Consider the following 23,860-nt stretch of genomic DNA (forward strand, 5'->3'; position numbering starts at 1 on the left):
AATGCTCGCTTTAATCACCAGAACAGGGAGGAACCATCGTGCACCCCTATGTCTTCAGATGATCCTTTGGTCTCAGTATCTGAAGAAGACACAGGGGCTGCCTTCAAGAGAGTGAATGCAAGGAAAGCATCCAGTCCCGATGGAGTACCTGGCCAAGTACTGAAGACCTGTGCTGACCAACTGGCTGGTGTTTTCACAAATATATTCAGTCTCTTCGCTATGGCAGTGTGTGGTATCCACTTGCTTAAAGCAGGTTTCAACCATACCGGTGCCCAAGAAGAACACGGTGACCTGCCTCAATGACTATCATCCAGTGGCACTTACATCCACAGTGAGGAAGTGTTTTTCAGCTCCTGTATGTGTGGCGACTTGGATTCGCTCCAATTTGCCTACTGAAGCAACAGGTCCATGGCAGATGCCACCTCATTGGCTCTTATACACAACCCTGGAACATCTGGACAGCAAAGGTGCATACATCAGGATCTTCTTCATCAAATACAGCTCAGCATTTAATACCATCATCCCCTCAAAACTAATCAATAAACGCAAAGTGCTGGGCCTCAATACACCCTTGTACAATTGGATCCTTGATTTCCTCACTTGCAGACTCCAGTCAGTTCGGATTGGCAAAAACATCTCTACAATCTCCATCAGCACAGGAGCACCACAGGTACATGTGATTAGCATCCCGGTCTATTCACTTTACACCAATGGCTGTGTGGCTAAGTACAGCGCCAACACCATATACAAGTTTACTGATGACACCACTACTACTGCAAAATAGCACAGGTTTAGAAACATAGAAAACCTACAGCACAATACAGGCCCTTTGGCCCACAAAGCTGTGCTGAACATGTCCTTACCTTAGAAATTACCTGGGGTTACCCATAGCCCTCTATTTTTCTATGCTCCATGTAGCCATCCAGGATTCTCTTAAAAGACCCATCGTTTCCACCTCCACCGCCACTGGCGGCAGCCCATTCCACACACTCACCACTCTCTGCGTAAAAAACTTACTCGACATCTCCTCTGTACCTACTTCCAAGCACCTTAAAACTATGCCCTCTCATGTGAAAAACCACCAAACTGTGACAGGACCAAGTTGTGCAATCAGAATACTGATTTTAATGGAATATTCTTTGCTACAAATATTGTACCACAGTAAATTTTTAATACCACAGATAGTCAAATAATGTTGCATTTTCCAATCAGTAATTCAACTTTAAAAATTGCACACAGCTTACAATAAAATAAATTATGGTTATAATAGGCATCATCAAGTTACCTATTTTGTATGATTTGAAGAGACACAGACATTTAGCTACATTGTGAAAAGTTATTAAAAGAAGAATCACTCTACTGGAAAGATCTCATAAACGAACTGAAAAGTTCCTCATTCAAGGCAGCCAATATTAACTAAAACAATTTAAACTTTTTAAAATGCTCACTATTGCCCAATGTGATATTAATAACGTATGCGAACCCAGCCAAAAGTAAGACAATATCAGTTTGCAAACATCATTCAGTGGTACATAAACAAAGCTTTTCCAAAATGACAATTAGGTTGACTGGCAAAAATGGTAAAATACATTAAATATAAAATATTTTAAATACATAAAATATATTCAATGCCAAGAAACAGTCAATGTAAAATGAGAAGTCTTCAGCCACTTTATGTTCCAATAACTAAAGTCTTGAGATATTCCATTCCTTATGAAAACATAATTATGGCAAATATTTAAGCATACTTAGAGGATACTCAATAGGCAATTCTGAAATATATAAATTTTACAGAGTTCTTGAAATTGTATTTCTTCACAAGCAACATAGGTGGACACATGAATTTGTAAATTTTGACATTTTCAAGCAACTGGTTTAAAATCTAGAAATGTTTGAAAGTCTGGTATTTTCTCAATAGTTACACACTCAGTGGCCACTGCATTAGTTATAATTGCTCGTTAATTCAAGTATCTAATCAGTCAATCATGGGGCAGCAATTCAATGCATAAAACCATGCAGATACGATTAAGAAAATCAGTTGTCCTTCAGTCCAAACATCAGAATGGGGAAGAAATTAAGGAAGCTAGGGCTTTACTCTCTGGAGAGGAGGAGGATGAGAGGAGACATGATAGAGGTATACAAGATATTAAGAGGAATAGAAAGGCTGGACAGCCACTGCCTCTTCCTCGGGGCACCACTGCTCAATATAAGAGGACATGGCTTTAAGGTAAGGGGTGGGAAGTTCAAGGGGGATATTAGAGGAAGGTTTTTTACTCAAAGAGTAGTTGGTGCGTGGAATGCACTGCCTGAGTCAGTGGTGGAGGCAGATACACTAGTGAAGTTTAAGAACTCAGCAGGTCGGGCAGCATCCGTGGAAAAGATCAGTCGACGTTTCAGGCTGGAACGTCGACTGATCTTTTCCACGGATGCTGCCCGACCTGCTGAGTTCCTCCAGCTTGTTGCGAGTGTTGCTTTGACCCCAGCATCTGCAGATTATTTTGTGTTAGTGAAATTTAAGAGACCACTAGACAGGTATATGGAGGAAATTAAGGTGGGGGGGTCATATGGGAGGCAGGGTTTAAGGGTTGGCACAACATTGTGGGCCGAAAGGCCTGTACTGTTCTATGTTAAATGTGATCCAAATGCCTTGGACCATGAAATGATTGTTGCTGCTGGATGGAGTGGTTTGAGTATCTCATAGGATGCTGACCTCTTTGGATTTCATGCACAACCGTATCTCGCAGGGGTTCCTACACTGGGGTCCACAGACTCATCAGTGGGTGCCCATAGCATAAAAAAGGTCGGGAACCCCAGGGTTTAGAGTTTACAAAGAATAGCGTGAAAAACAAAAAAAAATCCAGCAAGTGGCAGTTCTGCGGGTGAAAATACCTTGTTAATGGCTGTTATCACCCCATTATTACCCCAACTCTGCCCACCAAAGGTTCGTCATTGCAATTTTTCCTTGTAGAACTTTTATTTCTAGCAGGGAGTAGTCAGAATTTGGAGGATTACTATGCCTAAGTATATTATTTTGAATTTAGGATATTAACCAGTATAGTTTACCCATTTGCTGAATTAACCTGATGAGGCAATTAATTTACATGGCATCTGTTAGCTTGGCAGCAGCTGACAAATTATCGTAATGATGATACTGTTATAATACAAGTAATATTTTAATTCTGAAGCTCTTGAAGGTGTAAAAGTGATATGTTGTTTGTCACTTCAAATTTCAAAATGGAGCAAAATTTTAACAGATATCTTACAGTAACGATAAACAACTGTTTCATGTATAAACAAACTCCTGGGCTGTGAGTGGCACTGTAAATCAAGATAGTTTTCTGAGAGCCAGCGTGTCCTTGGTTTACTGCTTGTGTGTTGCACATTTAAACGATCTATTGTTCATCGAGTAGTTCCCCAAATCCACAGCCATTCTGGTATGTACTGGGCAAATAAAAACTGCAAAGAAGAAAAAAAGAATCATAAAAATAATTTTGTACAAGTTATAAATGTTTTGTTTCACAGAATGGATTCCTTGCAATTAATGATACTCTGTACCCCCTAAAGCAAAATACCAACAGCTGAATAAATTTAGGGCATTTCTTTTATTCTTTCACATGATGTGAATGGCTTTGACAATTCACCCAGTTATTATCAATTCCTCACTGCCCCAGAACTGGGAGAACAGTTAAGAGGTAAGCATGCTGGAAGTCTAGAATCACTTTGGGGAAGACCAGTGAATCACAAAGATAATACGTACCATCAGATTCAAGGATAACTTCTATACTGCGGTTATCAGACTTTTGAATAGACCTTTCATATGCAAAAGATTCAGCAATCTGACAACTTTTCCCATTGACTTCTTCACAGCCCTTGCACTTTGTTTACCTGCATTGCACTTAAGTGGCTAAACTATATTTTGTATTTTGCATTCTGTTTTCTTTTTATTACCCTGTACTTATGCATGGCAAGATCTGCCTGGATAGGATGCAAACACAAGTTTTTTTAAGTGCATCTCAGTACACACGTCAATAGTAAATCAATGTTCTATTTTGGTCATCAAGGGTGTACGCTTAGAACTTGCCATCCAAGTAGCCAAGCTGAGTACATGGCTACTACATTTCTACTACAGTGCTTTGATAGAGAGTGTTAAAGGCAGTGGATGAACTGCCAATCAAACAAACTCTTCACTTGCATGGATCACCTGTGCTCATCTAGAGAAGCAGAATGTATGCCATCAGACTTCATTGTTGATGAAATAAATGCTTTAAAGCGGTCACAAAGTGCACCGAGCTTCTGATCTGCTGTTGCAGTATTAATATCTTTGAAAATAGAATTGAATAGTGTATTCATCAGAAAATTTTTCATTTCTGACCTTGTGTTACAGCAGCTTTAAGAATATTGAATGCCCAAAGGAACTCCTGCAGTGATAAACTGGGGTGAGATGACTGATCTCCAACAACTAAAGCAATCTTCCTTTTTGTAAAGTATGACCTCTAATAGTACAGCATTTTCACCTTCATGTGCATTAACTTATTTTATCATGGCGCTTTGACGTTACCTTTGATTAGGTGTTCTCTTGGGGCTTTAGTCTATCATTGCTTCCCAAATCTCCCTGCTCGCCCAACGTTTTCTCCTTTAGCAACTCACGTTAAACCAGTCACTCATTAACAATTCTCTATTCAGTTGTTCCCTCCAAGAGGACCACAACCTTGTCATAGGGTTTGGAGGTTTGCGTGCTTCAATGACCCGAACACCTATGTTAGCTGGAGTCAGGGCTTTATGCTATGGCTGTTGGTGGGATCACCCATGCCAAACAGATCAAAGGCCAGACGAAGAGTGGTCCACCAGTCCTCCAGGTTTGGGGCTTCAGCTCAGGGCTAACAAACCTGACTAGTAAAACAAAATTGTTACAGAAACAGCAATGAAGAGTCCTTCTACATCTGAGTGCGATGGTATTCCTGAGTCTCCACCCAGGACTTGCATGACTGACAGTAGAGAAAACCAAGATGAAGTGACTGATATGATGAAGGAAGCCCTGAACACTGCCAGAGATAGAGGAAATTCATTGCTGCCCTAAATGCCAGTGGTGTGTTGGGCAGTAAGTATTCAGTTGTTCAATAATTATCTTTTTTTCTGTATTGCAATCTTAGTTCATTACCCACCTTATATCATTAAGCCTATCAGATATTTTAAAATCTTCTAACCCTATCCCCTGTTCTCTTATTACATTGCTGAGACTTATATCTATTTTGATAGTATCATTCATTTGTTTTATTCGTTCATTTAGAGATACAGCATGGTATCTTGTTCAGTGAGCCCACGCTGCCCAATTATACCCATGTGACCAATTAACCTACTAACCATATGTTTTTTGGAATGTGGGAGGAAACCAGAGCACCAGGAGAAAACCCACACCATCACAGGGAGAACACACAAACTCCTCACAGTCAGTGCGAAGAATTGAACTCAGGTTGCTAAAGTTGTAATAGCATTACACTAACTGCTGCGCCACTGTGCCACAACAAAATTTGTTTTATTTATTCTGATCTTTAGTCATAATCCATGCTTGAAACAACCAACTTTCAACAATTATATTACTTATTAGCAAAGCTTTCACATCTAATAAGCTGTACCTGCTCAGCTTGCACATTCCTTTTGATTACTTCAATTACTAATTTAAGGTTCAATAATTGAGGAAAGAATGTGGGGTCAGGCATTCTGAGAGTAGCCTTCTCTTCAATACCTATCTAAAGTTCTTATATAGAGCTTGATTTAACATTTCAGCAAGAGACAATGCCATTGTCAATGCAACATTTCCCTAGTAATATCAAGGTAGGCTATATTCAATTGTTTTGCTGTCAGCCTGAGCCATGTCTTTCTAAATAGAGATGAAAGCGCTGCTAATTTAAAAGCAATGGTTCTTTGGCAGGCTGTTTAGTTCCAGGGAACATCCGCCTAAATGGATCATTTCTTTTAGAAATGCAGGCAATGGCTATTGTCATTCTAGCTATTAATAGTTCTGTGAAATTAAGAAAGAGACACTGCTATAACTGAGCCAAAGTAGCACATTCATTCCAGAAGCTTGAGAAAATAATGTTGGACAAAGTTCCAGTTCAGAAAAAGTTAGTACTGCATTTAATAGGTTCTCAATACTGGCAAAAACATTAAGCCCCTCACTGGCTTTTGAAATAAGTAAAGTGTCTACTGTGTATTTGAAGAAAGCATTGTGGTGCTTTCCAGCATCCTAGTCAAGATATGCACATCAATAAACCTTCATTAATATGCATTTTAATGAGTCTTTGGTTTCTTTATTTTGTAGCTGCCTGTAAGGAGACAAATCTCAAGGTTATATAATGTATAAATACTTTAAAAATAAATGTACTTTGAACTTTGAGTCACTTTCCATTTTATTTGTTTGCAAGACCTTCCTAACAAATAACTACATAATTTCCCTCTCATTGATTGGCTATTGATTGAACAGATTACATTCCAGATAAATATTTAAGATGTATTAACATTATGAAAAGTGCGAAAGAAATTCAAGAACTTGTGTATTGTAACGCCATTTTCAAATCTCAAAAATTGCAACTTTCTACATTATAATTACCTGGACTGAATGCATCCAGTAACCTGGTGTCCTGTTGGATATTCCGAGGGTCGAAACTGCATGACGTACATAAAGATTAGGTGACGGTGCTAGCCAGGAGAAGAAATGCAGACCCTCGCTGTGCCCATCTCCTTTAGTTGTTATAGAAAATGGCAATAAACTCTGAACAAAGATTCCTTTGGGTGCATATTCACGGTGCAAAGCTCTGCTAAAATAGTCCAAATACATCTGGAAGTTAAAATAGATTATTGTTAACCTTTTAATCTTCTGCTAGTTACTTCCCCTTCTCTACATTTCTTTCTCCTGTCTGCCATCATAGCTTTCAATGAAAAGTAGTTAACTCTGCACATTTCATTCAGTAATAATTTAAACGCAAACAACAGGAATTCTGCAGATGCTGGAAATTCAAGCAACATACATCAAAGTTGCTGGTGAACGCAGCAGGCCAAGCAGCATCTGTAGGAAGAGGTGCAGTCGATGTTTCAGGCCGAGACCCTTCGTCAAGACTTCGGCCTGAAACGTCGACTGCACCTCTTCCTACAGATGCTGCTTGGCCTGCTGCGTTCACCAGCAACTTTGATGTATGTTGTTCATTCAGTAATAAGTTCTTTCTCAACCCTTCTCAGCCTTAAACCAGGGCAAATTCTTTGTCATGCCATTGTATCAGGTTTCTACTGATGTTAGTAGTTCAGGGCAATCAAACAGTATTCAAAAACCAGCTCACTTTCCAATTTACTTTCACTTTCATTAAAAGAGATTCGAATGGGTGATGCTAATCCAGACATCCCACCTCTCCCTGGAACATCCGGGAGTCTCCCGCATATTAATAGTGACTCCCTGATGCCCGCAAATTATACACAATATCACGGAAATCAATTTTTTTGAGAGCAAGCGAGAGAAAAGCAAGAGAGAGCGCGTGCGCGAGACAGAAAGCAAGCGAGAGCGCGCGAGTGAGAGCGAAGGCGAGCGAAAAAGCGAGAGCGCGCGACAGCGAAAGCGAGAGAGAGGGAGAGAGCGAGCGAGAGGGAGAGAGCGAGCGAGAAAGCAAGCGAAAGAGAGGGAGAGAGCGAGCGAGAGAGAAAGCAAGCGAGAGTGCTTGAGAGCGCGACATGGCAAAGTGTTCCAAAAAAATATAAAACGTACGTCACCCTAGACTACACTAAAGTGTACCCCTGCCTAATAGGGGTCAAAATAATGACAGTGTTGCTTGCTGCTCTTTTTGCAACAGTGACTTTTCTACTGCCCATGGTGCGTTAAGACTGTTAAAGACATGTTGAGGTGAGTTTAACAGGTGTCATTCGTTCATTAGCATAGCTAACATTATTTAAACTAGCTGGCTAGCTGCTGAGGAGCTGCTCTATTGCAGACATCCCACCTCTCCTGGAAGTTCCGGGAGTCTCCTGCAAATTGATGGTGCTACCTTCCTGAAATGAGTTTTTGCAGGGTGGGATGTCTGCTAATCCTCAGAACCATCTAGATAAAGCAAAATATAAACACCTTGTGCAACATCAAAACAACTACATAATTGTAATTTTAGTCACATTATACTTATATGGGAGGAGCTAAAGATGGCACCAGCTCATCAGCGAAACAGTTAAATTCTTCCTATTCTAATGTCTCTGTTTTCCTTTCCAGGGTAGCTGGAGTCCTAACAGGATATTTGATCTACAGCAGCATTCAAAAACTTCAGTTCTGTGCAGTGGTGTGTTACCATTCCTGGAGCTCACCGATCAGCCATGTTTCGTATGTCCAGGTGTGGCCTAAAGTTAGGCGGCTTCTGAGCCTTGCGTGGCCCTGTGGATATAAATTCTCGCCAGTGTCGCGAACTGAAGCGTAGAGGGGATACACACAAAGGCAGTGATAGTGGCTGTCAGAGAGCTCCGCACTTGGGATCAATCGCTCTCTCTTTGAGATGGTGAGGGAGTCTGCTGCCGATTCTCGAGTCTGGAAACTCAAAATAAAAGGCAATGCTTCAGACCAGACTGACTATAACATCAAAGTAGCGACTGTTTGTCTCTCCTCTTGCTGTGGAAGCAGCGATATCTGTCTCTCCATTGTTAGTGAGAGAGAGCCTGTGGGATGTCGAAATTTTGGAGCGAACGGTTAGCTTTTGATATACTGTAGACCACGGTCTCGCTCTGGGGGCTTTGCTGGGAATGCTGATGCTTTATGCCAGAATAAGTGGGGGAGGGTTGATGTTTTTGCTGCAGCTCGTGCGTGGGAGTGGGGCAGGGGGCTTCGGGGTTCTTGCGTTTTTTTCTGTCATTCATTCTTTGGGGGTCTTCTTCTGTTTCAAAGGTGGCTGCAGAGAGTAAGATTTTCAGGTTGTATATATTCTCTGATATGAAATGGAACCATTGAACACAAAGCCAGAGTTCCAGAAGGGTTTTTAAACATGTGGCTTTTCACATTGCATCAGCCTGGAACTTCCAGCAAGCAGTACCTTAAGCAGTCACTCAGAATAGAGGATTATTTGCTTCTACTCCAGTTTAGTACGTTCTGATGTGACTGGTGCCAATGAGCAACCTGCCAGGCAGGAACTTTGGAAGGTGGTGCACTCCTTCACTGTACACAGGGTTTCTATGTGTTCCCGATGCAGGAATGCACAAAATCCTCAACGGGATCTTGGTTTTTACAGCAGCCTTGAAGCTTTTCCAGTGCCAACTTAGTAATGCCTTCTTATACAGAGTTGAAAAATTAATATCAATTTTGGGAGACTGACAACAGACACGTAAACAAACATGTAAGCAGAGTTGAATAAATGTAATTAGAGTCTCATTGCTGAGTGTATCGGCCTCAGAAAAGTCTCAATATTATTTCTTCAGCCTACCATGGACTTGAAAAGATATCACTGTTGGGTATTCATCTGGTCCTTTGATCTGACTGCTGCAAGCAGCCCAGCTCTCAGAAGTATACAGGTGGCCAGGGATCACTGTATTCCAGCAGATGAGGACTTTTGTCCCAGCTATGATCTTCAAACACACTTTCTCAGATGACCAAAGGCAATGCTGGTGCGCTGAAGGGAAGCTGGGTTTTAGCAATCATATCTGCTTTTCTAAGAGTTGGATCATAAGATGCGACGATTGATTCATATTTTCCATGGTCTCATTATCAGAACTGATTCCACATCCTATGGACTCACTTTCAAGGACTCCACAAACTCACGTTCTCAGTATTATTTTTTAAAGCTTTTTTTGTATTTGCACAGATGGTCTTCTTTTGTACATTGTTGTTTATTGATTCTGTTGTATTTGTTTACTCTACCTTGAATGGCCCCAGTGACATATACATACTTTAATAATATCTTATTTTGAACTTTGAAGTTAGTATTGTACAATAGCAGCAAGTTTTGTTTGTGGATGTTAAAAAGGTGGTCCATTCTCTCAACTTTCAAGGAAATATTTTGCTCAGCCTCATCACAATTCCTGACCAACTAGAAACAAGGAAAATCCAACAAATGTGGGAAGCTGCAACAATGTGTAGCAATTAGCATTACAGTTTACAGTGCCATCAATCACAACAAGGGTTCAATTCCCATGGCTCTCTGTAGGAAGTTTGCATGTCCCCCCCCACCCCCCAAAGACCATGTGGGTTTGCTTGGGTGCTCCGGTTTCCAAAGACGTACGAGTTAGGGTTAGTAAGTTGTGGGCGTGCTGTCTTGGCACAGGAAGCAAAGCAACATTTGCAGGATGGGCCCAGCACATCCTCAGACTGTCGTTGATGCAAACGACACATTTCACTGTATATTTAATAATAATAAGTACTTTATTGATCCTAAGTGGGAAATCAAAAAAATACATTTAGCAATAATAACTAGTAATATACACAATAATTAACTAATGTGCAATAGTAATGTACAAAATAATAAAACAGAGACATGTACTATGATGTTTGTTCTCGTGTCGCACAGAGATGAACTGTTCTATATGCTTATTGCATTCAGTAGGAAAGATTTTCTGTAACGATCCTTGTGACAGTGGAGCTGAATGAGCCTGTTCGAAAGGGTGGTCTGCTCCTTTATTCAGTAGGTCATGGAGAGGATGTGCCAGATTTTCCATGATGGATAACAGTTTGTTTAGTGACCTTTCCAACACTAACGCAAAAGAGTCTGGGTTGTAGTCAAAGTTGGATCCAGCCTTTCTGATGAGTTTACTTGACCTTTCTGCATCACCAACATCAATGCTACTCCCCCAATATAAAGCCACAAAGGCGCTGTACTCGCTACAACAGACTGGTAAAAGATCTCCAGCATTCTACAGCACACATTGAAGGATCTCAGCTTCCTTAGAAAATAGTGTTTGTTCATCCCCTTCTTGTGAACAGTCTCAGTGTGGTTTTCCAGTCAAGTCTGTTGTTGAGGTGAACACCCAAGAATTTGTATTCCACCACCGCAACTTCTTCTCCCAGAATATATACAGGACTCGTCACAGTCCACTTCCACTTAAAATCAATCACCATCTCCCTGGTTTTGGCCACATTCAGGAGCAGGTGATTCCTCCCACACCACTCCACAAACTTGTCCACCAGTTCTCCGTACTTTGACTCCTGACCATCTCCGATACACCCAACCACCGCAGGATCATCAGAGAACTTCTGCAAGTGACAAGACTCAGATTTGTACTGAAAGTCTGAAGTGTACAGTCTGAACTGAAACGGAGACAGGACAGTCCCTTGTGGCATTCCAGTGCCACTCACCGCCATCTCAGACAGAGAACTACCCCGCTGTACAAACTGGGGTCTATCTTTCAGGTAGTCAATAATCCAGAAGACAGTGGACTTGTCTACACCCATCAACTTCCCACTCAGAAGAAGTGGCTGGATAGTACTGAAGGCACTAGAGAAATCAAAACATGTGATTCTCACAATGATACCAGCATCATCCAGGTAGGAATGAGCTCTCTGCAACAGGTAGATGATGGCAGCATCCACTCCCACGTGAGAATGGTAGGCAAGCTGTAAGAGAGTCCAATGAAGACCTCACCTGTGGTCCAAGGCAAGTCAGGACCAGCCTGCATAGGATGCACATGTGACAAATAAAGCTAATCCTTTTTTCTCCTCTTTAAAAAAAAAGTAGCATGCATAGTGCTTTGGCTCCATCACTCAAGGAAGTATGGAGCAACCCCCTTAAATTTGGCTGCCTTTCTGCAACTTACCGCAGCGGCTTCTCCAAGGTCAACAAAAGGTGCTACTGTTGTACTTAAGCGTATGTCTAATGATTGCAAAATCCTGCTATACGTTAAGAACTCAAAGGACCACAGGTCTACACCATCGGCAACTTGCTCACTGATGGGATAATGAAGGAGGTCTGCAATGTGCCGCAACCTGAGTCGATGGAGGCTTACAGTTAAATAGTGAGTGCCCGTCATCGTTGCTTTTCTTCCAATTGCAATACCCCCTTGGACAAACAAGTTCAATTCACTGATTTACTGGATGCCAGCAGGGGCAGATGGAGAGGGCCGAGTCCTCGGCTGCGGCCCGTTTGCGGCCACCCAGATTGATGGGGTAGAGCCGTTGCGTTTCACTGGGCGTGGTGTGGCACAGTGTCCAGAACGGAATCGGAGCTGCCTTCCCAGGGTGTTGCTCCGCAGGAGACAAGCACTGTTGTAGCCGACTGCAGATTTCTTAGCAGCACTCAATGGACTCGGACCTCAGGCTGTGGGGTCGCTTGCTTTTCAGCTGCTGAAACTGAGGCCTTCAAGTCATCGCGCTCTACCGAGGGCTGTGTCATGGGTGTGGGAAGGTGGACCTCAAGACCCTTAATGCATAATTGTGATCTTGCGTGTGCTACTGTGTGTGACGGTCAGTAATGTGTCTTTGCATCTTGACCCCGGAGAACTGTTGTTTCGTTTAGCTATATTCACACACTAGTAGGGCCGCACTTGGGAGTATTGTCAACGGTTTTAGGTCCCATATCTCAGAAAGGATGTGCTGTCATTGGAGAAAGACCAGGAGGAGGGTCACGAGGATGATTCCGGGAATAATGAAAGGATTAACGTACGAAAAGCGTTTGGCAGCTTTGGGCTTGTACTCACTGGAATTTTGAACAATCCGGGGTGGTGGGGGGGGGATCTCATTGAAACCTACCGAATGTTAAAAGAACTAGATAGGGTAGATATGGAGAGGATGTTTCCTATGCTGGGGATATCCAGAACTAGAGGGCACAGCCTCAAAATTAGAACAGAGGTAAGAAGGAATTTTTTTAGCCAGAGAGTAGCAAATCTGTGGAATGCTCTGCCACAGACTGCGGTGGAGGCCAAGTCCATGGGTATATTTAAGGCAGAAGTTATTCGTTGCCTGATCGGTCAGGATATCAAGGGATACGGCGAGAAGGTGGGTGTATGGGGTTGAGTGGGATCTGGGATTGGCCATGATGGAATGGTGCAGCAGACTTGGTGGGCTGAATAGCCTTATTCTGCTCCTTGGTATTATAGTCTTATGAGTATTCATATATGGTTAAATGAGGAATTGAATTGAATTGGTGATGGCAGGTAAGCTGTGACCCTAACCAAAACATCCACAAGAGACCCAATCTTGATGCAGGTTATCGTCAGCCAAGCTGCATCATTGCTCCACGACTTTTTTCAATCTTTCTAGTAGCACTGATGCATCTTAACTCCAACAACCTTCCCAGCTAATGGAGCTTACCTACAGGACTAATAGGTAACTGTTCAACTCAGGTTACCTCTATTCCAAGATCACTAAAAGATGGAGCCAGATATTTTTGAAGACCTAGATGCCTAGTTCCTGTTCATCTGCAAAACAGCTTATTTTTCTTTTCTTAGGTCTTTCTTTTCAAAGTCGTTGGGATCCTATCAGAGGCCACGATCTACAGCTGCAGCTCAAACTATGGTTCTCCACCAGCAGTAGGCTCTCAGACTCGACGTGTGGCCTGGCATTTCGCTATCTCCAGGTGCGGCCTAGAAGACGTATGCCTTTGGGTTGCGGCTCTGTTAACAACCTGGTTCCTCGCTAATGTCACCGATGAAACATGGAGACAGCAGGCAGTGTGCACTGCTGTCAGAAGGCGGCCCATGTACTCTCTCTCTTTTTGATGGTGAGTAGGAGCCTGTCGGTCCTCAAGTCAGTGGACGAGGAGAAGCGATGCAGGAGATTGTAACATCGAAACAGCGAGCTGCTGGTCTCTTACTCTCATTATTGCAGGATTGATCTTTCTCTCCATCACTAGCGAGAGAGAGAGCCTGTCTGAGATACAGAAGTGCTGGGATGGACTGTAGTTTTGATAGACTCTAGGTCAAGATCTCTTGTGGGCTTTGCTATTGCTTGCATGCTAGCGAGTTTGTGCTTTCCCTGGTGCAAATGGTGGGGGGGGGCTTTGGGGTTCTGCTGTTTCTGGCATTCATACTTTGGGTTTTTTTTTCTGCTTCTCGGATGTCTGCGAAGAGTAAGAATTTCAGGTTGTATACTGTATACGTTCTCTGGTATTAAATTCAACTATTCGAACCATTACAACCTCAGTAACAGACTGCAGTAAGTGAATGAAATTTGCATCTGCTCTTCAGGCTGAACTGTAGCATTGTTATAGGACTTATTATAATTGTAGAAGTCATTAGACATTACCTTAGTACTTGAGTATGCAGCCATCTGTGGTGTTGGCTTACAGCAATACCCTGAAGAAATATTAACAATCGCTCCTTTCTTCCTTTGTACCATTCCTGGTAGCACAATGTGAATCATCATGTTGGTTGCAGCAATATTCACATTTATGAGATCCCAGAGTTTGTCCTCAGAAAGATTTAAGAAAAACTCTGGATAATCAGTGGGCACATCCACACTATTCACCAGAATACCGATTTCCTTATTCTTCAGAGCTTCTTGAATTGGGGGGTAAATTCCCCGCCCTTTAGTAAAATCAGCTTCTAAGACATAGGTTTCAACATTAAACCTTTCTGTAATGGCTGTGGCCAGGGCTTCCAGCTTGTTTTGATCAAGGCCAACGAGAATCAGGTCAACTCCTTGCCTAGCCAATTCCTCAGCATAGGCTTTACCAATCCCATCTGCTGCACCTAAGCACAAGAGAGATAAATCAGCTACTGTCAAATATTAGTAGTTACCATTGTAGAGTGATTGAAATCCTCAGACCTAACACTGTAAAACCCATAGCTTGAGGCTTCACAAAAACAGGATTCTGACAAATGCAGATTATTAGTCAATATTTTTCAAAAATGCATTCTAATCTGTACTTTTGGGTATACAAAGTTACCTGTCACATAATATTACACAGAAGCAATTCAGAATGTATTAACTTCAAATTAAATTCTTGCAAGTTAAAAGATCAGATATATCCTGATAAAAATTATACTGCATAACAAACTTTTACCAAATATCCCTAATCATAGGAAATGGGAGTGTTAATGGAACATTCTGAATACATATTTATTCTTTGTCTGATAACAGTGGTCAACATGATAACAGTGCTCTTAGAAATTATAGCTTTTTTATTGCTCAAATGTTATTTGTCAAGTAGGGTGGCGTGCACAATCCTGATTCGATGGAGACGGACATGAGAGCACGGAGGAACATCTGGTGAAACTTCTGAAATGCCTGTTTCGCTGCCGCTGCTACTGTGTGATCCGGAATCTCTGGTGGAGAAGGCCCCGAGTCCTCAGCTTCGCTTGTTGCTCAGCGGCTGGGGACGGGGTCGAAGCGCTCGGCAGAGGATGGTGCTCGGAGAGCCTGTATCGGAGGCATGAAATTTTTGGACGGACTCAGAGTTAGCTGCGGTCGGGTGCTTCCAATGCATTGGCAAGTTGTCAGCGCTTGGAGGTTCATGGCAGGGAGAGTTTCTCCCTTCTGCCGCCTGCATTAGATGATGAGGCGATCGGGACTTTGAGACTTTTTTTTACCGTGCCCATAGTCTACTCTTTATCAAATTATGGTATTGCTTTGCACTGTTGTAACTATATGTTATAGTTATGTGGTTTTGTCAGTTTAGTCTTGGTTTATCCTGTTATCAGTCTATATCAGTCTGGAGGAACATTGTATCATTTTTTAATGCATTTCTAAATGACAATAAACGAGGACTGAGTGTCCTCATAATCTAATCTAAAAATGTGACTTTTTACTACTAGTACACCACTGGTTGAGTTACAACAGCCAATATTTTCCAAGAAAGCACGGATATTGTTGAGTAGAAAATGTAAAGGGCTGGAGAGGAAGGAAGAGTGGATTACAGGAGAAAGGGATGAAGGAGGGGCACCGGTGAGAGGTAATACGCAGGTGAGAAAAAATAAGAGGCCAGTGTGAGAAATAGAAGAGGGGAGGAGGAGGAAAAACTAATTTGTATCTGCATTGTGCTGTGTTCATTCTGCTCGGGCAGTCCACCAATTGTTCTGTATCTGTTTCAGTTTAGCTTGGAGGCTGCTGCAAGCAGCTCTGTATACTGCCTTGGCCACTTGATGGGAGGAGCATTTCTTCTCAAGCAGGTTCTGGACTTCAACATCGTTTTCATCAAACCAGTCTTTGTTCCTTCTTGAAGTACGCCCAACTACCTTGACAGCCACATTTTGGCCGATGGTTTTCAGGTGCTCCCATTTCTTAACTGTGCTGGAGTTTGTGCTTGGGGTACCTTTGCTGTCCAGTTTCTCCCTTAGCTTGATCTGGAATACATCTCGTTTGTCCTAAGAGCCTATCCACCTGGAGTCTCTTCAACCGTGGTCCCCTTTTCAGTTGCTGCTCAGACCAAATTTCAGATCCTATTATCAGCACGTTATTTGATTCCCTGTGCAGAATTTCTGATGCTGATCTCAAATCACTGTAGAGCAGGGGTTCCCAACCTGCGATCCACGACCCCTCGGTTAATGGTAGGTGTCCATGGCCTAATGTTGGGAGCCACTACTGAGGAGGATATTTTGATAAAATCCAAATTTTAATTATCGCATCACCAGTTTATATCATGCTGACATAATTCCTGTGCAAATGGAGGAATGGCAGAAAATTGGGGTTAAATGTTTACATTTCACCATGACAAATTCATCATGTTACTTATTTATGTAATATTCTATATTTGGTGTTCTCAGTTAGAGAAATCCCAGACGATGCCTCTCCCAAGGTTGCTATATCTTGCAAAATATTTTGGGCAATGATCCGAGAGAAAGGCTTCATTCTGTACTTCCTGTGTCATATAGCCACCATGCTGCAGACAACCAGACTACCTATCAGCACAAGTAGTCCCAAATTCTGGATGCCTTTGAAAAGGTAATTTGTCACCACTTCAATCCACAATGCTATAAAATGAGTCAAGGATTTTAAAGCCACAGGAAACAAGAGCAGAATTAGGCCATTCAGCCCATTAAATCTGTTCCACCATTCCATCATGGCTGACTTCATTATCCCTCCCAACCCCATTCTCCTGCCTTCTCCCCTTAACCATTAACCACAAATGTTCTAATTGGGGTGACTTAGTGTTGATGACTTCTCCATAAACACAAGGAAGTCTGCAGATGCTGGAAATCCAAAGCAACATAACACGAAATCCTGGTGGAACTCAGCAGGTTAAGCAACATCTATGGAAATAAATAGACGTTCAACATTTCGTGCCAAGACCCTTCGGGTCTGAAAAGAAAGGGAGGAGGCGGCTAGCTGGAAAGTGATTGGCAAAGGTCAAGGGCTGGAGAAGAAGAAATCTGATAGGAGGGGAGAGTGGAGAATAGGAGAAGGGGATCCGGGGGAAATAATAGCCAGGTGAGAAGAGGTAAAAGGTCAGAGTGGGGAACAGTTGAAGAGGGGGGTGGGGACTTCCCCATAGACCTGTTTCACATTACTGACAATGTTGGTTGAGAGACTCTAGATGATGAAACCTCAGCAAACTGCTGCAGTTATGATGTAATTGAAATGACTGTCTATTTAATCTACATACACAAAATGCTGGAGGAACTCAGCAGGCCGGGCAGCATCAATAGAAAAAAGTACAGACGACGTTTCAGACTGAAACCCTTCGGCAGGACTGGAGAAAAAAAGGTAAGGAGCAGATTCTAAAGGTGGAGGGAAGAGGAGAGAGAAACACAAGGTGATAGGTGAAAGCTGAAGGGGGAGGGATGAAGTTGATTCGTGAAAGAGGCAGAAAGCCATGGAAGAAAGAAAAGTGGGGAGAAGCACTAGAAGGAGGTGATGTGGACAAGGAGATAAGTGAGAGAGGGAAAAGGGGATGAGGAATGGTGAAGGCGGGGGCAGGGGCATTACCAGAGGTTCGAGAAATCAATGTTCATGCTATCAGGTTGGAGGCTACCCAAACGGAATACAAGTTGTTGTTCCTCCAACCTGAGTGTGGCCTCATCACAACAGTGGAGGAGGCCCTGGATGGACATATCAGAATGGGAATGGGGTGGAACTAAAACGAGTGGCTTTTTCCTGGTGGAGCGTAGGTGCTCGGCAAAGTGGTCTCCCAATCTACATTGTGTCTCACCAATATACAGGAGGCCACACTGGGAGCACCAGACGCAGTAAATGAGCCCAACAGACGTGTTGCCTCACCTGGAAGGACTGTTTGGGGCCCTGAATGGTAGTGAGGGAGGAGGTGTAGCACTTGTTCCGCTTGCAAGGATGAGTACCAGGAGGGAGATCAGTGGGGAGGGGTGGATGGACAAGAGAGTCGCATCAGGAACGATCCCTACAGAAAGCAGAAAGTTGCGGGGGGGGGGGAGGGAAGATGTGCTTGGTGGTGGGATCCTGTTGGAGATGGTGGAAGTTTCAGAGACTTATGTGCTGGACTCAGAGGCTTCCCCCGCCCCCCACTCTTCCATGGCTCTTTCACCAATCAATTTCCCAGCTCTTTACTTTAAACCTCCCCCTTCAGGTCTCACCTATCACCTTGTGCTTCTCTCTCTCCTCCACTCACTTTTAAAATCTACTCCTCAGCTTTTTTCCCCCCTTCAGTCCTGCTGAAAGGTTTTGGCCTGAAACGGTGACTGTACTTTTTTCTATAGTAGCTGCCTGGCCTGCTGACTTCATCCAGCATTGTGTGTGTGTGTGTGTGGCTTGCATTTCCAGCATCTGCAGATTTTCCTTCTGATTGGATATTTAACCTGCTGCACTGGGTGTTGATACAGTGGGCAGCCTTGTCCTGTTTTGTAGACTCAGGGGTTTTGCAATTGTGGTCACTATGCAAATCCAGCCATGGTACAGATAGTCATATTAAAGTGCAGCACAGAAACAGGCCCCTCGGCCCATCTAGCCAGTGCCAAACCATTTAAACTGCCTAAATGAAGCCACATTGCACATAGCATGAACAGACTTTAATTATATCCGGTCAACTTCATTCACTTAGAGATTAGAGAAAAACTACCTACCAGTTACCATGGCCCACTTGCCATAGTGTTTGAGCAGGTATCTCCTGCCCACCAATCTCGGGATGAAATGGAGTCTGACCATGCTGTAGAGATCACAGACAAAGCGGATACTTTTCTTTGTCACGTACCAGGCTCCCAGAACAGCTAATGCATCAGCGTAGACATTGCACGTCCTGGCAACCTGCCAGTACAGTAGTTGAAAACTGTCCACCGCTGCCATACTACGGAGAAGGGAGAGTTTCTGTTCTAAACAGACAAAGCAACACTATGGCATTCCATCACAGCACAAGTCTTGTAATTTCACATCAATGCAACATGTCCAAATATTCTAGGGCTTGGTAATAGGAAACTTTCAGAATGGACTGCCAAATACAATTTACAAGAGAAACACACATTCAAAAAAATGTCAATTTGAGATCGAAATGCCAATTAATCCTCTCAAAATCTGTTCCTTTTAAATGCTGTAAACAAACAACGCTAGTTATTAAAGTGCATCTAAAATCACCAAAAAAAATCAGTTTTTAAAAAGAAGGCCTGCATTTGGTTTAGCCTAAGCAGCTTTGTTTCCGGATTAAGTGCCGCCGCTGCGCGCCTTCACAGAAATACAATACACATGAATTCAACTCACAGGCAAGATGAACAGAGAAACAAACAAAAATATTGCCGGCTGCTTACGAATTGACAGCAGATGCCTCTAAAGGTCCCCACTGGAGGATGAGGAGGGGCATGCAGAAATTAGCTGTTCAGTACAATGCCTTATAAAAAATAGTTCTTCGATTTGTTAATTTATTTGACCCAATAGGCAGTTGAAAAGTTATAGATATTTTATTACAGTCATTTGGTGCAATTCCATTTAAAACATAAATGGTTCTCTCAAATAATTGGTTGAAAAACTGTCCAAATATCATTTATACAAACAGATTTTTATAAGGTGTAGAATACTGTGTTTTATTCTGGAAAAATACTAACCTTTATTTACAGTACTGTGCAAAAGACTTAGGATATATCGCCAAGGTGCCTAAGGCTTTGCACAGTACCGTAGTAATTTTATGCATTGCACTGTACTACGGCCACACACAAAGAAAAACAAATTTCATGCCATGATGATGACGTGAGTGATGATAAACCTGACTCTGATATGGGTCTCCATTGTGGACTGAGAGTCTAACTGGTGCAGGGAGAAGGAGATCATGGTTGGGAAAAAGAGAAGGGAGATGGGAGGGAGTGGGAAACATCAGAGAAACATTCTGTAATGATCAATAAATCAATTGTTTGGAATTAAATGACTTTGCCTGGTGTCTCAGGGCTGGGTGTGTCTACACCTCTGCCACCTCCCCACCCTTAGCACTCCTCTGCCACCCGCCCCACACCCACGGCACTCCACCCTCACCCAGACATCCCACCTTGCAAAACACATAAAAGTTGCTGGTGAACGCAGCAGGCCAGGCAGCATCTCTAGGAAGAGGTACAGTTGACGTTTCGGGCCGAGACCCTTTGTCAGGACTAACTGAAAGAAGAGCTAGTAAGAGATTTGAAACTGGGAGGGGGAGGGGGAAATCCAAAATGATAGAAGAAGACAGGAGGGGGAGGGATGGAGCCAAGAGCTGGATAGTTGATAGGCAAAAGAGATATGAGAGGATCATCAGACAGGAGACCTAGGGAGAAAGAAAAGGAGGGGGGGAAGCCCAGAGGATGGGCAAGGGGTATAGTGAGAGGGACAGAGGGAGAAAAAAGGAGAGAGAGAAAAAGAATGTGTGCACATAAATAAATAAATAATGGATGAGGTACCGGGGGAGGTGGGACATTAGCGGAAGCTGGAGAAGTCAATGTTCATGCCATCAGGTTGGAGGCTACCCAGATGGAATGTAAGGTGTTGTTCCTCCAACCTGAGTGTGGCTTCATCTTGACAGTACAGGAGGCCGTGGATAGACATATCAGAATGGGAATGGGACGTGGAATTAAAATGTGTGGCCACTGGGAGATCCTGCTTTCTCTGGCGGACAGAGCATAGGTATTCAGCAAAACGGTCTCCCAGTCTGCGTTGGGTCTCGCCAATATATAGAAGGTCGCATCGGGAGCACTGGACGCAGTATATCACACCAGCCGACTCACAGGTGAAGTGTCGCCTCACCTGGAAGGACTGTCTGGGGCCCTGAATGGTAGTGAGGGAGGAAGTGTAAGGGCATGTGTAGCACTTGTTCCACTTACAAGGATAAGTGCCAGGAGGGAGATCGGTGAGGGGGGATGGGGGGGACGAATGGACAAGGGAGTCGCGTAGGGAGCGATCCCTGCGGAAAGCAGAGGCGGGGGGAGGGAAAGATGTGCTTAGCGGTGGGATCCCGTTGGAGGTGGTGGAAGTTACGGAGAATTATATGTTGGACCCGGAGTCTGGTGGGGTGGTAGGTGAGGACAAGGGGAACCCTATTCCTAGTGGGGTGGCGGGAGGATGGAGTGAGAGCAGATGTGCGTGAAATGGGAGAGATGCATTTGAGAACAGAGTTGATGGTGGAGGAAGGGAAGCCCCTTTCTTTAAAAAAGGAGGACATCTCCCTCGTCCTGGAATGAAAAGCCTCATCCTGAGAGCAGATGCGGCAGAGGCGGAGGAATTGAGAGAAGGGGATGGCATTGTTGCAAGAGACAGGGTGAGAAGAGGAACAGTCCAGACAGCTGTGAGAGTCAGTAGGCTGCAAAAACTCATTTCAGGGAGGTCTCAACCAGCAGTCTGAACTTCATAGCAGTCTGTGTCAATGAATTAGCCTCCCTAATATGTTGTGGTCCCTAAAAGAAATAAAAGCATAAGGTGTATCCTTATTATATTGTCTTATGCAGAAAATGTGACATTAAAATATGTACTTACATTATATTATATTATCATGGAGTCATTTTTTAATTCTATTACAACTTTAAGCAAGTCTACAGGGAGTTTGGCTTCATCACGTCAGACATCAACAGAGTAGCTCCTTAGCAACTAGCCAGCTAGTTTAATAACATTAGCTATGCTAATCAAAGAATGACACCTGTTAAACTCACCTCAACATGTCTTTTACAGTCATTTAACCCACCATGGGCAATAGAAAAGTCACTGTTGCAAACAGTGCAGCGAGCAACACTGTCATTATTTTTGACCCCTATTAGGCAGGGGTACACTTTAGTGTAGTCTGGGATGACGTACGTTTTATATTTTCTTTTTTTGGAACGCTCTGCCATGGCGCTGCAGGACACTAAACTGAGCTGATGGACAATGAAAGAGAGAGAGAGGTCAACTGTAAAGCCCGCCCACAGAGAAAACTAATAAGTCTACTTAGCACAAAGAGAGACCAATCAGGATGCTCCCTCTGTCACTCTCTCCCCCTACTGTGTCTCTCTCTCCCTCTCCCCCTCCCTCCCTCCCTCTCCCTCTCCTTCTCACAATAAATGGATTTCCGGGATATTGTATATAATTTGTGGGCGTCAGGGAGCCACTATCAATATGCGGGAGACTCCCAGAACTTCCAGGAGAGGTGGGATGTCTGCTCACCATTCCCAACATCCTTTGCTCCTGGCAGATTTACAAACTTGCTCTCTGCTCCACGTTGACAAATACAGTAGTATGCAAATATCTGAATCACCCTAGCTCTTACCAAAGCCTTTTGCACAATATTATATGTCTGCCTCATTTTCAGAAATATCATGCTTGAAACAAATAACAAACAGAATTATTTGATATCCGCGATGCACCAACTCCCAACAGAAACGAGCACATGATTAAAATCTTAAACTACGAAAACTATGAATTATAAGATGAGTGACTGAAAGTAGTGCAATTAGTACAATCGCAAAACAAAAACACTGGAAGAACTCAGCAAGTCCAGGGGCATATGTGCTTGCAAAGGGATAGTCAACATTTTAGATTGGAAGCAAGCATCAAGGTTAAGAGTGTAGAGCGCATAGAAATGAGAGGGAGAGATAAGGCAGAGACTTGTGGGTGTTAGATGGAACCAAATGAAAGGTAGGGGATGATGTGCAGGTGGGAGAGGGATGGGGATAATGCTGAAAGGGAGGCTAGTTGGTTCAAAGATCCAAAGTAATTTTATTGTCGAAGTATCTATGCAGTATACAAACTTGAGATTCAATCTCCCACAGACAGCCACAAAACAAGGAAAGAAAACCATGGAACCCATTCAAAGAAAAACATCAAACCCCCAATGAAAAAGAAAAACAAATCAAAAAATGAGCAGAAAAACACAGAACATAAACCAACAAACCACAAATCAGCATAACAGTCCAGGCATATTCAGTTCAATAAAACATTCAGTTCAAAGGTTACAGGTGGAAACAGATAGGAATAAGAAAAGAATAGTTTAGACAGATGGAGGGGGAAGGGATAAAAACAGAGATAGTGGTTGATGAGAAAGGTGGAACTAAATAATGAGAGAGGTGTTGGGCAAGTGGACCTACTGCAGGGAAGAGAGAGGTTAAGAAATGGAAAGGAAGCGAGAAGAAACTCAAGTGGATAGGAATGTGGGCAATGGGCTGATGATTCACATGAGAGAGGGATGGTAAAAGTAGGCAAAGGAAGAGAGACCATGATGAGCTGCTTTCCTGAAATTATAAAGTTTGAGTGGTCATAACATTGGGCTGTAGGTACTCAAAATGAAAAATGAGATTTTTTTTTTCCATTTGGCATTTGGCTGCACTTTGGCAGTGGAGAAGACTGAGGACAAACAGTGCGGGTCTATGTGGCTTCTTCTTTCAAATATGATTCAGCTACTGTTGAAACCTGTGATTGACAGTTGATGGTGTGTTTTCAGGCCAATTCAACAATCTGGCACTTTAAGCAATACACACAAAATGCTGGAGGAACTCAGCAGGCCAGACAGCATCTACCAAAAAGAGTACAGTCGATGTTTCATTGGTCTCAGCCTGAAACGTCGACTGTATACTCTTTCCCATAGATACTGCCTGGCCT

The 23,860-nt window shown here is 43.0% G+C and overlaps 1 protein-coding gene across 4 annotated transcripts; it reads right to left on the reverse strand.

Moving 5' to 3' along the window:
* Nucleotides 1-1,128: 1,128 nt before the first annotated feature.
* Nucleotides 1,129-19,619, reverse strand: hsdl1 (hydroxysteroid dehydrogenase like 1). Of its 4 annotated transcripts, none has more exons than XM_063033933.1 (5): nt 19,541-19,619; nt 18,913-19,158; nt 14,186-14,631; nt 6,608-6,835; nt 1,129-3,456 (listed from the first exon to the last, which is right to left on the reverse strand). In XM_063033933.1, exons 2-5 carry the CDS (start codon nt 19,130-19,132, stop codon nt 3,400-3,402), a joined length of 951 nt encoding a protein of 316 aa, XP_062890003.1. In that variant the 5' UTR covers nt 19,133-19,158; nt 19,541-19,619; the 3' UTR covers nt 1,129-3,399. The 4 variants fall into 4 exon arrangements, with proteins under 4 accessions (XP_062890003.1, XP_062890020.1, XP_062890011.1 ...); XM_063033950.1 differs by having other exon boundaries at nt 19,588-19,605; XM_063033941.1 differs by having other exon boundaries at nt 18,913-19,153; nt 19,541-19,583.
* Nucleotides 19,620-23,860: the final 4,241 nt, after the last annotated feature.

Source organism: Mobula hypostoma, chromosome 2, assembly GCF_963921235.1.
Source record: "Mobula hypostoma chromosome 2, sMobHyp1.1, whole genome shotgun sequence".
Classification (NCBI taxonomy): Eukaryota; Metazoa; Chordata; class Chondrichthyes; order Myliobatiformes; family Myliobatidae; genus Mobula; species Mobula hypostoma.

Bases quoted from the DNA above. Each gene is read 5' to 3' on its own strand.
- hsdl1 (XM_063033933.1), bottom strand. From the start codon at position 19,132: ATGGCAGCGGTGGACAGTTTTCAACTACTGTACTGGCAGGTTGCCAGG. The intron at 6,836-14,185 runs GTAATGTCTAAT...TTTAACTTCCAG, and splicing joins CTGCATACTCAAGTACTAAG to ATGTATTTGGACTATTTTAG. The intron at 3,457-6,607 runs GTAATTATAATG...TCTTCTTTGCAG, and splicing joins ACTGGATGCATTCAGTCCAG to TTTTTATTTGCCCAGTACAT.